Consider the following 13204-nt stretch of genomic DNA (forward strand, 5'->3'; position numbering starts at 1 on the left):
GAGTAATTTCCTTTGTAACTAGTGAATCTCCCACACCAAGAATTGTCCATTGTATGTCCACACTAGGGTCTTTTTTTGACTCTGTTGACTAGGCAGCCCCTGATAACATTGCCCTTTATCTGGTGGGCTGGATTTTTAATCATGCCACCCACCCCACACACACCTACACACACACTTTGGGCCAGGTTTGACAAGTGGGTGGGGTTGCCCACTTAATATGTTGGCATCAGGTGACCTCTTTTTGCATAATGCTGTGCACCAAAGCCCCAGCAGTCAGCTGATCAGCGAGGCTAGCCAAGTGCTGCGCAAAGGGGCTTTGCAGGTACCGCTGACTGGAGGTGCGTGCAAACTTTTTGGCCCCGCCACACCTTCATCTGTCATATAGGATGTCATGTTTAGGGCAGGTGCGTGCAGCTTAGTCGAAACAGCATTGCAGGCCAGATGTGGAGGCCTGGAGTGCCTACTTAGGCCCGTGTTTAATCCTACACAGACAAAGGCTGGAGATGTCCCATCTTTTTTCCGCTCTCCCTCTCCCTGTGCTGGGGAAGACTCCACAGCCTGGTAGAAGGTAAGGCCAGAGAGTAGGTAGCTAGCCAGCTCAGGCTGATATCTCATTCTCTCTCTCTTCCCCCCCTTCCTTCCCCAGCCTCTCGCCCCTCCTTTTCGCCATCTGCGTCCTCCATCAGCTCAGAGAAGCAACTTAGCTGCTCCTCCTCCTTTTGGCTGCCCTTTGATATAATCCTCCCCAGCCTGTCACCAGAGTTGGACTTGTGTCTGGCCAAGACCCGACAGCAGCCTCTCCACAACCCCACAGTGGCACATGCTCAACCTGCCAACGCTGCGCCTGTCAACAGCAGCAGCCAGTGCCTGAAATAATGACCGCAGAGCCAGCTGGATCTGGGTCCTGTTTGATGTCGAGGCTGACACTGCCAGCCAGCCTCGTTGAGTCTCTTTTCGGCGGTGGCTGCACCTGCTGACGCCCGGCCTTGTAAACAAAAGGCTGAGTGAGCCAGATGGGTTTTCTGTTCCTGTGGCTGCTCCCTGGATCTGAGGCAGCAGAGCTTCTCTTTCCGGGGCAGATTGCTTTGCTTTGCCTTCCCACATCCTAGAGCTTTCAGCGTTGCCTTCTCCCCGCTGGTGGCCGGAGCTGGGGGTTGTCCTCTCTCTCCCCTTTAGCAGACCAGCATGGGATTGCTCAACTCGAGTAGCTTGGTTCTGCTTCAGAGGCTGCATGGCAGCCGGTTCTCCAAGGGAAACTTGTCCTATCAGTGAATAGCTGGACCTCACAACAGTTAAAAAGGATCTGGACTGGCTGGACACCCTTGCCCCGTCCCAATATACTGTGATTGCTGCCAAAAGAAAGCTTGAAGAGAAAACAGCAAGAGTGCTGGGAGAATTAACTCTGGGACGATTGGTGTTTTCTTTTCTGCCAGCTTCCACCAGCATCAGAATTTATGGGTATTACGTGCTGATCACAGCGCTTGGAGATGACCCGCTGAGAACCGCGCTGGGGTGTTAATTGAAAAGTTTAGGGTTCTAGTGGCAGCCGTGTACTATAAGCACAATGTAAGATGCTCTCATTTGGAGGAATCTTGTTTCCTCTTCCTCCTACCCTTTTAAAAAATAGGTTTCTGGCCCGTCTGGTTCACAAAATGCAGACACAGTGAAAGCCAGTGGCTGGGTTGGAGGCAGGACTGCTTCTGTTTTTGGTATAGTTCACTGTCCCTTATCCTGACACAATTATTATGATTACGATTATTAATTACTGTTTGCAAAAAATTCTATACCGCCAACATTAAGGGGAAAAAATGGTGGTGAATAGCGTAAAATCAACAATAAAATTACATAAAACAAGTACGAACTTGTTTCTCTCACACACACGCTTCCATGCACGTGCACACACACCCCATGTCATTTCCCCCCCTGCTTCTATCTTCGTCTCTGTCCCACCCATCAGCACCAGGATGGAAGAAAACAAATTGTGTTCTTCCCCCGAAAGGAGATTTCTGTAATAAGAATCAATAACGCAAAATAAAGAGAGATCACATTGCATAACTTCTTATTTGTTCCTTTAAAATATTTATACCCTACCCTTCTAAGCATTGGGATCCACAAGGCAGTGGAAGGCAGAGATTATGTGATAGAAGCGTATAGAATTATGCCTGGCATGGAGAGAGTGGATAGAGAGAAGTTTTTCTCTGTCTTTCGCAACAGTAGAACACAAGGACATCCAGCGAAGCTGAATGTTGGCAGATTCAGGACAGATAAAAGAAAGGGCTTCTTCACTCAGTGCATGGTGAAAGTATGGAATTCGCTCCCACAAGAGGCAGTGATGGCCACCAACTTGGATGGCTTTAAAAGAGGATTAGTCAGATTCCTGGATGAGGAGGCTATCCACGAGTACCAGCCACGATGGCTGTGCTCTGCCTCCACGGTCGGAGGCAGTATGTTTCCGAATGCCAGTTGCTGGAAAGTGCAGGAGGGGAGAGAGTGCTCTTGCACTCAGGTCCTGCTTTGCAGGGTTCCTACAGTCATCTGGTTGGCCAGTGTGAGAACAGGATGCGCGACTAGATAGGCCTCCTTTGGCCTGATCCAGCAGGCTCTTCGCATGTTCTTAAGGCACAAGCTGTCGGATCCTTTCCATTTTGCAGGACTTTGGCTGCTTCTGATCACACACTTCTGGCATTCCTTTAAGCCAATGATGGGAGAACCTCTGGCCTCCTGGATATTGCTGGCCTCCCGACTCCCATTAGTCCCAGCCAGCATGGCCAATGATCCGGGGATGATGGGCGTTGTGGGCCAGCAACATCTGGAGCGCCTGGCAGGTTTCCCCCATCTCCTGCATTAAGCAAACAGTTCCCTCTCCCTCCCTGAGCCAGCACAAGAGAGAGGTACGTTACTGAAGGCTGGAGACTGCAGGGTGTTTTTTAAAGCTGTAAAGCATGCGGCGCTGTCGATAACAAGGTAGCTGTCCCCACATTGCTTCCCAAATGTTCCTTCTGCTGTTCCCACCGCATGCGCGTGGCCTGTGTAGGCGTTGCGAGCACATGGGCTCCTCCACGAGAGGCTGGAATGTTGCTGCAAGGATGAATCCCTTTGATTTCCCCTCTCTATTTAAAGTCAGCTGCAACGGCTTTTTCTGCTGCCTGCCATCCACCTTAGGATGACGGATGGGAGCCAGTGTGCACAGTGTCCTTGAGAGAGGATCGCTGCCTGGCGGGGGGGGGGGGGAGTTCCTGTTTGCGCCCGTGTGGGCTTGCTTGAAACTGTTCAAGCCTTCCTGCGGTTAACCTCTCGCTGGTTAGCAGCCATCCCGCAAACATTCCAGTCCTTCCCCACAGTGCTGCTCTGGAGACGGGAGGTGCTTTGAAAGATGACGTTGGAGGAAGAGGAGCTAGTTCTCATGCTGGTCTGGGAAATGGGTATGTTGACAGGCCTTAAAGATGAGTGCAAGTATCGTTGAATATGAAGGCAGACACATGGCTAGCCGTCTATGGCATTGTTAGTTACAAACACAGCCTTGTAAAATAAGCCTGCAAAAATTACCAGCTTCTGGGCAAAAGAACACTAACCTCCTGAGGGCCTGCAGAGGACAGAAGTTGGCCACTGTCTTTAAAAAAGTTTACACAAGTTCACAGAGGATGAGTGGCTACTAACCTTGATTATTTATTTATTTATTGCACTTGTATACCACCCCATAGCTGAAGCTCTCTGGGCGGTTTACAGCAATCAAAAACAAATATACAATTTAAAACACATATTTTAAAACAATTTAAAAAACAATTTTAAAATTTAAAACAATATAGAAACAATTTAAAACACATGCTAAAATGCCTGGGAGAAGAGGAAAGTCTTGACCTGGCGCCGAAAAGTTGGTGCCAGGCGCACCTCGTCAGCAACATCATTCCATAATTTGGGGGCCACCACTGAGAAGGCCCTCTCCCTTGTTGCCACCCTCCGAGCTTCCCTTGGAGTAGGCACCCAGAGGAGGGCCTTTGATCTTGACCGTAGTGTACGGGTGGGTTTGTATCGGGAGAGGCATTCCACCAGGTATTGTGGTCCCAAGCCGTGTAAGGCTTTATAGGTCAAATCCAGCACCTTGAATTGAGCTCAGAAACATACAGGCAGCCAATGCAAGCGGGCCATAATTGGTTTTATATGTTCAGACCGTCTGGTCCCTGTTACCAATCTGGCCGCTGCATTTTGCACAAGCTGCAGTTTCCGAACCGTCTTCAAAGGCAGCCCCACGTAGAGTGCATTGCAGTAATCTAATTTGGAGGTTACCAGAGCATGGACAACTGAAGCCAGGTTATCCCTGTCCAGATAAGGACATAGTTGGGCCACTAACCGAAGCTGGTAGAAGGCACTCCGTGCCACCGAGACTACCTGAGCCTCAAGTGACAGAGATGGTTCTAGGAGAACCCCCAAGCTATGAACCTGCACCTTCAGGGGGAGTGCAGCCCCATCCAGAACAGGTTGGACATCCACCATCTGGTCAGAAGAACCACCCACTAGCAGCATCTCAGTCTTGTATTGATTGAGCCTCAGTTTATTAGCCCTCATCCAGTCCATTGTCGCAGCCAGGCACCGGTTCTGCACATTGACAGCCTCACCTGAAGAAGATGAAAAGGAGAAATAGAGCTGCGTGTCATCAGCATACTGATGGCAACGCACTCCAAAGCTCCGGATGACCGCACCCAATGGTTTCATGTAGATGTTGAATGGCATGTGGGACAAAACTGACCCCTGCGGAACCCCATACTGGAGAGTCCAGGGTGCCAAGCAATGTTCCCCAAGCACCACCTTCTGGAGGCGACCTGCCAAGTAGGAGTGGAACCACCGCAATGCAGTGCCTCCTACTCCCAACTCAGCTAGTCTCCAAAGAAGGATACCATGGTCGATGGTATCGAAAGCCGCTGAGAGATCAAGGAGAATCAACAGAGTCACACTCCCCCTGTCTCTCTCCCGACAAAGGTCATCAGAAAGGGTGACCAAGGCTGTTTCCGTGCCAAAACCAGGCCTGAAACCCGACTGAAATGGATCCAGATAATCGGTCTCATCCAAGTGTGTCTGGAGCTGGCCTGCAACCACTCGTTCAAGGACCTTGCCCAGGAATGGAACATTTGCTACCAGCCTATAGTTATTAAGATTTTCTGGGTCCAGGGAGGGCCTCTTCAGGAGTGGTCTCACTACTGCCTCTTTCAGGCAGCCAGGGACCACCCCCTCTCGCAGAGAGGCATTAATCACTTCCCTGACCCAGCCGGCTGTTCCATCCCTGCTAGCTTTTATTAGCCAAGAAGGGCAAGAAGTGGTTGCACGAACCTGTCCAAGCACCTTCTCAACGTCCTCAAGCTGCACCAGCTGAAACTCATCCAAGAAATCGGGACAGGGCTGTGCTCTGGATACCTCGCTTGATTCACCTGCTATAACACTGGAGTCTAAGTCCTGGCGGATGCTAAAGATTTTATCCTGGAAGTGCCTAGCAAATTCATTACAGTGGGCCTCAGATGGTTCTACTATGTCCCTGGGGCTAGAGTGTAATAGCTCCTGGACAATTCTGAAGAGCTCCGCTGGGCGGCAGATTGATGATTTGATAGTGGCAGCAAAATATTGTTTTTTTGCTGCTCTCACTGCCCCTAAATTCAGCTTACCATAGGCACTTACCAGTGTATAATTGCATCTACCAGGAGTTCGCCTCCATCTGCACTCAAGCCGTCTCCTATATTGTTTCATCGCTCTCAGCTCTGGGGTATACCATGGAGCCGTACGAGCTCTACACAGGAGAGGGCGCTCAGGAGCAATCATGTCAACCGCCCAGGTCATTTCTGTATTCCACAGTTCAACCAGGGTTTCGACAGGAGCGCCAGCCCTGTCAGCCGGAAAACTCCCCAGAGCCCTTTGGAAACCATCCGGATCCATTGATGGATATGTTTTGCGTCCACTGTCAGAGACATCGTGTCTCTGAATACCATTTGTTGGTAATCAAGTGGGGAGAGTTGCCTGTTCCACTCAGGTCCTGCTAGTGGGCTTCCCACAGGTGTCTGGTTGGCCACTGTGAGAACAGGATGTTGGACTAGATGGACCACTGCAGGCTCTTCTTACGTTCTCTTGAGAAGAGAACCCTGCTAGATCAGACGAAAAGCCCATCTAGTCCAGCACTCTATTCTCACTGTGGCCAACCAGATGCAGGCAGGTCCTGAGCATAACAAAAGCTATGTTGACTGTCCACTGTTGGAGGCAGTATGCCTCTGTGTACCAGTTGCTGGGAATTGCAAGCAGCAAGAGTTGCTGTGGCACTCAGGTCCTGGTTATGGGTTTCCCATAAGTATCTGGTGGTTCAGATTAGACAACTTCCTTGGAGGAAGTTGCCACGATGTCGTATGTTTTACGCCTCTGAATGCCAGTTGCTAGGAATCAAAAGTGGGGAGAGTTGCTGTTGCACTCGGGTCCTGTTTGCAGGCTTCCCATGGAGGCATCTGGTTGGCCACTGTGAAAACAGAGGGCAGGATTAGATGGGCCACTGGCCTGATCCAGCAGCCAGGCTCTTCTGATGTTCTTATGTTCATAATTCTCTCTCTTAGTGCCACAGAACCCATCCAAGCTGCAGAATTAAGCCCATCAAGAAAACAGTGACCAGTTTTAACCCTGCGATGTTCTGGAGGAAACAAAAAAGCAGTCAGATTCCTAAGATAAAGGCCAAAAGGAGCACCTGTCGACTGATCACCCTCTCAGACTAAACGTGCCTTCTGCTGGCATTGCTTGGGCATCCAGAACGCCTGGCTCTGCTCCTTGCAACGTAAGCTGCCTCACTGGCAGCCTGGGCACACATCTGCCCGTCTGAAGGCTTGTCAGCTTTGCCATATCTCCCAGATGCCTCCTCTTTGCTTTCTTGGTTTTGGAAGTAATTTATAAAGCTCTTCCCAGGAACGATCTTTAGGGACATCACCAGCTCCTTAATTGGCATGGACTCAAGCAAAGCAAGGAGTGCAGCCAAATCTTTAGAAACCTAGCGGCTCCCGGCAGGCTAGGAGAAGGCTTGTAGCTCAGTGGTGAGCGCATCTGTTTTGCATGCAGAAGGTCCCATGTTCAATCCCCAATGGCATCTCCAGGTAGGGCTGGGATTGTTGCTTGCCTGAAACCCTGCAGAGCTGCTGATAGTCAGTGTAGACTATACTAAGCTAGATGGACCAATGTGTCTGACTTTGTATAAGGTAGCGCCCTGGGTTCCTGTGTGTCTTGGGGTGTTGCAGAAGCAACTCATGCAGCCAGCTTGCTTGTACGGTTCCCACACGCAACTATGATTTTTTTTTTCAATGAGGCATTCTTTGACTTGCACCACCCCCTCCTCCCTCCCTGATGGAAACAGAGGCGTTCAGGAGTTCATTTAAACTACCAGCCTGCCATAGCTGCTGTGTTAAAGCGACCTGGAGCACAGATCAGATGCAGCGTCCTGGTCAAGCCAACGAGGGTATGGCATCTCGGGCCTGACTAACAGGGAGAAGAGCAGAGGAAAGGTAACGGCGGTTTGCCGCCCGTTTGGATAACGAGGACGATGCGGCAGCTGGAATGCTGGGCTGTAGCCAGCTCAGTTCTGCTCTGAGCTATTGGGAAATGACGGGCTTAAGTTTGTCTTGCTCATTCATTTCTGTGGCTCTGCGCCGAGCATAGCTAACGTTGGGTATGACCCCACCGTGCCCAGCTCTGGGAGGCAGAGTGTAAGGAGGACATTGGCAAATTCCGGAGCGTGTCCAGGGGAGAGTGACCAGGATGGTGAGGGATCGGGGAACCTGTGAGGAGCAGTGGGAAGAGTTGGATGTGTTCAGGTCGCGAAGATAAAGATTAACGGAGGACATGATAGTGAGCTTGGATAGAAGCTGCTTTGGACAGAGTCAGGCCTGTTGGTCCACCTAGCTCAGCATTACCTGCACTGGTTGGCAGCGGCTCTGCAGGGTTTCAGGCAGGGCGTACCTGGAGACGCAGAGATTGAACCTGGGACCTTCGGCATGCACAAGCAGATGCGCTGCCACTGAGCTGCAGCCCCAAATCATAGAATCATAGAATAGTAGAGTTGGAAGGGGCCTACAAGGCCATCAAGTCCAACCCCCTGCTCAATGCAGGAATCCAAATCAAAGCATTCCCGACAGTACCTTAAAATACCTTAAAAGGTCTGTCGTGGAGAAGATAAAGCAGGCTTGTTCTGTGTTGCTCCAGAGGGCAGGACTTGACCCACCGGGTGGAAATGGCAAGGGAGCAGATTTCAGCTAAATTATTAGGAGAAGTTTCCTAGCGGTAAGAACCTAGGAAGCTGCTTTATTCTGAGTCAGACCCAATGGGTCCATCTAGCTTCGTCGGCACCGACTGGCAGTGGTTCTGCAGCAGTTTCAGCTGGGATACTATTCCCCACTCCATCTGGAGATGCCAGGGGGAACTGAACCGGGGATCTCCTGCAAGCCAAGCAGATGCTCTGTCACTGAGCTACGGCGGAATTTATTTATTTTATTTTATTCTATTCGATTTCTATACCGCCCACAGCCAAAAGGCTCTCAGGGCGGTGCACAACAGGAATGGGCTGCCTTGGGAGGTGGTGGGCTCTCCTTTGCTGTGTAGGTATTCAGTCAGAGGCTGGGCAGCCATCTGTCAAGGGTGCTCTTTTTTTGTAGATCCTGCGTTGCAGAATCCCCGTTGAGCAGAGGGTTGTGTGACTAGATGACCTCCACAGCTACTTCCAACCCAAGGCTACATACACACCATACATTTAAGCTTACACGTGGCTTCCTCCAAAGAATCCTGGGAAGTTTAATTTACCCCTGACAGAGCTACAGTTCCCAGCACCCCCAACAAACTACAGCTCCCAGGGATCTTGGGGTGGGGGGAAGTCCATGATTGAAATGTGCTGCAGATGTATGATGTATTAAAAGGATTCTGTGAACCTGGGACATATTTGGCCCTGCTGTGAAAGCCTGAGCAGAGTGAAAGGCCAGGCTCCTCTTTGTTTATGAGCAGAAAAGCGTTCTTGCCACACTCTGAGAGCATGAAGAAAACTCAGCCTGCACCCCTGCTTACCTTTTGTGGAAGAGAGACGTGTATAATTATTAGGGCATTTGCATCCTGCCCTTTTGAGCCAGAGGCTCCACAAGGAAGGTGACAATGCTAAAACCAAGCATGTATTTTTAGCGAAAGCTAAAAGGAGCTGGAAGCAGTGCAGATGTGGTTTTGCTGTGAATCGTTTGGGAACTAAATTATCCTGCTGTTACATGTATGAAACTACCTGTCTACTTATTAGCAGAGATGGTAATACCTGATGGAATGCCTCTCCCGATACGAACCCACCCGTGCACTACGCTCAACATCTAAGGCCCTCCTCCGGGTGCCTACTCCGAGGGAAGCTCGGAGGTTGGCAACAAGGGAGAGGGCTTTCTCAGTGGTGGCCCCCAAATTATGGAATGATCTCCCTGATGAGGTGCGCCTGGTGCCATCACTGTTATCTTTTCAGCGCCAGGTCAAGACTTTCCTCTTCTCCCAGGCATTTTAGCATGTGTTTTTAAATTGTTTTTAAAATTTTTAAATGGTGTTTTAAATTGTTTTTAAAAGATGTGTTTTAAATTTGTATATTTGTTTTTAATGTTTTTAGTTACTGCCTATGGGGCAGTATGCAAATGCAGTAAATAAATAAATAAATAAATGGGGCCTTAGCCATGATGTGTGTGCTCTTCCCAGGAGGGAATAGTGCTGCGTGTCAGTTTAAACATAATTACAATAGGGCCCCACTCATACGGCAGGTTAGGTTCCAGACCCCTGCCGAAAAGTGAAAACCACCAAAAAGCAGATCAGTTGTAGCACGGGGGTCTGGAACCTAACCCGCTGATCGCGCCGGAGGAGGAGATCAGCTGGAGTGCACTCCAGCTGATCTTCCCCTCCTCTGGTGCGATCAGCTGGAGTGCCAGAGTCTGATTATTTATTATTTATTATTATTATTTATTAAATTTATACCCCGCCTTATGGCCAAAAGGCCCTCAAGGCGGCTTACAAAAACCCTGAAGAGGAGAAGATCAGCTGGAGTGCGCTACAGCTGGACTTCCCCTCCTCTGGCATGATCAGCTGGAGCGCGGGAGTCTGATCATGCGGGAAGAGGAGAAGATCAGCTGGAGCGCGCTGCAGCTGATCTCCTCCTCTGGCGAGATCAGCTGCAGCACAGGGAGCTCCAGCCCCTGCTACAGCTGATCACCCCGCTGGTGCCGTATTAGCAGAATGCTGAAAAGCGGGGTGCTGAGAAGCGGGGTCCTACTGTATCCCCAAGCATTCACACAGCAGTAACCACAAGCAAAAATTGGGCTGGGCTGGTGGGGGAGCAGAATCCAGAAAAGAAGCTGTTGACATGGGGCGGGACTTGATTCATTAATTAGTTAAGATTTCTTTGATTGGGTATCAGACTTAGCTTTTAGTAACCATTCTGGAGATGGTGCCCTAACTCCAGCATACTTAAGGGAATAAGCCAGAGTAAGACCTGCGTGTCCTTCAGCCAGTCTGCAAGGGCCTGCCCTGTACTTAAGTCTACACCCGGTGTGTGTGTGTGTTTGTATGCCTATGCACTGCAACTCCATGCAAGAGCAGAAAAGCTGTAGCATGTTTCTGGCCCTCAAGGTTGCTGGCAAAATCTCGGAAGGCAAAGAGGGGCCACTGAGGCAGGAGTGAGATGGAGCTGTATTCAGAGTCAGGGTAGAGCAGTGTGCTCCCCCCCTCCCCAAGAGATGGGTGGTTTTTCACCTTCAGAGCCCATCCCTATCATGCCCTCCCCTCCCCACACATGTCCCCATGCTCAGTCTCTAGGCGTAAAGGTTAGGGTCTTTGGGGAGCGGAGAGGGAAGCTGGCAGCTGGAATAATAATCCAGTCGCTGGGCCAAGGCAGGATCTGCGTGGTGTGTTGGTGGAGATTGTTTTCTTCCCAGCAGCAAGGGGATTTATTTACCTGAACAGCTGCTGCTGGGCTTGAATGGGGGCAAGCGTGGGTCTTCCCTCCTGCGTCAGCCCAAGCATCTGTTCCTTGCGCTGAAGAAGAAGGAAGTGCCACAGGAGATCCGCCTTTTAGGATTGTGGTGCCAAGACCCTGGCGCTCACCAACCAGATCCTAAGCAAAACCTCTTCTCAAATGTTATTGGGAAGTTATTCTCTGAAAAAAATGTTGTCTTTCCTAATTTCTCATGTGCTGGTGTTAGTGTTGGGTTTGAACCTGGCCCTCTGTATCTCCTGCCTCAGGCCCGAACTGAAGGGAGGGGGCGGGCTGTGTGTGCACTCCCCCCCATCTACCTATCCATTGGCTCAGTTATTACTGGCTTATTACCCTGGCTCATTGCAGGCAATCGGATTGCCTATTTTTTTTAATTAACAGATTACTGTAACACATTATCCTTAAAAATGTCTAATCCTGGGAGAACAAAGATCAGGGGTGAGGTTAGCTGGGGGGGGAGGTGTTGGAAAATGTGATATTTGGCAGGTTTTTTCTAATCAGACTATAGAAGGAGCCTCTAAAGGCCACCCTGTCCAGCCACTTCCTGCAAAGTCAAATCATCCATCTGCCTCCTGCTGCTGCTGCTGCTGCTGCTGGTGGATGCTGCCAGAGGGCCCCACAAAGCAGTTGCCCCAGATGTCTTTAATCCCAGCCTTTCCCCACCCTGGGGCTGATGGGAGTCATAGTCCGAAAAATCTGGAGGGCACCAGGTTGGGGAAGGCATAAGCAAAGGGGAGACTGACAGCCGATGCCTGTGCAATTCTGCCTGCATTGATCCGAGTGTGTCTGTTCTGTTCTTCTCTTTCTACAGCTCTTCCGGGAAGTACGAATAATGAAGGTCTTGAATCATCCTAATATAGGTGAGCCCCCCCCCCCAGTTCTCCTCCCCCACCCTTTTATTTTCCTACTGGATATCGATGTTCTACACTCCAGGTATTGCCTCTTCAGAGAGCAACAGAAGGGGCTCTGACTCTTCTGAAAACATCACATTTTGACCTGTAAGGCACTTAATTTCTAAAAGAGTCATTGAGAGAGAGAGAGAGAGAGAGCGACTTCCGGGAAGGGTGACTTCGCTTGTGCCTGCTTTTGAGACGGGCTCCCGCCTCAAAAGAAGCTTATTCAGATATAAATCAGTCAGAACATTTTTTTTTTGACTGATGAAATTTCTCCCGGGCAGGGAGAAACGTAGAGATCAACCTCAAAAGCCTGTTTTTGTTGGGAGGACTGGATTTCATTAATTTATGAGAAAAGGTCCAGCCAGCAATGCCGGACGGACTTCCGAACAAGCTCTATCTGATTAATGTGATATGTTTATCTTTTCTTCAAAGAGAAAATGGACTAACAGGCAAGCACCCTTCTTTCTATTATTTTTTTTACTTGGTTTAAATTGTTGCAGCAAAAAGAGATTTGTCAAATGAATCAGCTTTAAAGAACTTCTGGGTGAGCTATAACTCTTCTCTGTTATTCACGAAATTAACAGCTTATCTCTGTTTCTATTGCAAAAAGCTGTCCTGGAAGTGCATTCTAAAGATATAAACAGAAGAGGGATTTCTATTCCAAGGAACATTATATTGTCTGGGACTATTCTCTTTTTGGTCTATTTTATTTTGACGAATCTGCTTCTTCACGACGCCACTAACTGTTTTGATGCTGGGAACTAAATTTGTTTTGTATTCTTGAACATAGAGAGATAAGGCAGGCTGCTCTGTTTATACTGTGATGTCATCAAGCCTGGAATATTAACTCAATTGTTGCTGAAATAAGAAGTGGTTCTTCTTTATTTTTGTTTTGTTTTGTTTTCGTGGTTTTAAAAATGGCAATCAAGAAAGTGGCTGAGAATCTGGAAGAAATTATGTTTCAGAAAATAATGGATGAGATTGAGATAACGAAACAAACCCTGCGACAGGGCAGTAAGGAGCTGAAAATGGAACTGAGCAAAATGACGCAGGAGCTTAAAGAAATAGGGGATCCTGTGAGAGAGGAGAATGAGATCAGAGATGAGAAAAGAAAAAATAAAGGGAAGATACAAGCCCTGGAGATTGGAACAAATGTGGAATTGGAAAAAGATCTGGAGTTTATGGATATTAAAAATAAAATCTACTGTTTGGAATTTAACGTTATCTCTGAAGAAATTAATGAAGATATTAAAGATAAAGTTATCAATGGCTTGGATAATCTTCTGGACTGGAATGACGTGAT

The 13204-nt window shown here is 49.0% G+C and overlaps 1 protein-coding gene across 11 annotated transcripts in view; it reads left to right on the plus strand.

Moving 5' to 3' along the window:
* Nucleotides 1–13204, plus strand: part of MARK2 (microtubule affinity regulating kinase 2) — a 144140-nt gene that overhangs the window by 97291 nt on the left and 33645 nt on the right. For all 11 annotated transcript variants that reach the window (XM_061606615.1, XM_061606617.1, XM_061606607.1 and 8 more), the window contains exon 4: nucleotides 11817–11865. In XM_061606615.1, the coding sequence (XP_061462599.1) occupies nucleotides 11817–11865 (49 nt within the window). The remainder of the gene's footprint in view (nucleotides 1–11816; nucleotides 11866–13204) is intronic.

The sequence above is a fragment of the Rhineura floridana genome, chromosome 22 (genome assembly GCF_030035675.1).
Source record: "Rhineura floridana isolate rRhiFlo1 chromosome 22, rRhiFlo1.hap2, whole genome shotgun sequence".
Taxonomy (NCBI): domain Eukaryota; kingdom Metazoa; phylum Chordata; class Lepidosauria; order Squamata; family Rhineuridae; genus Rhineura; species Rhineura floridana.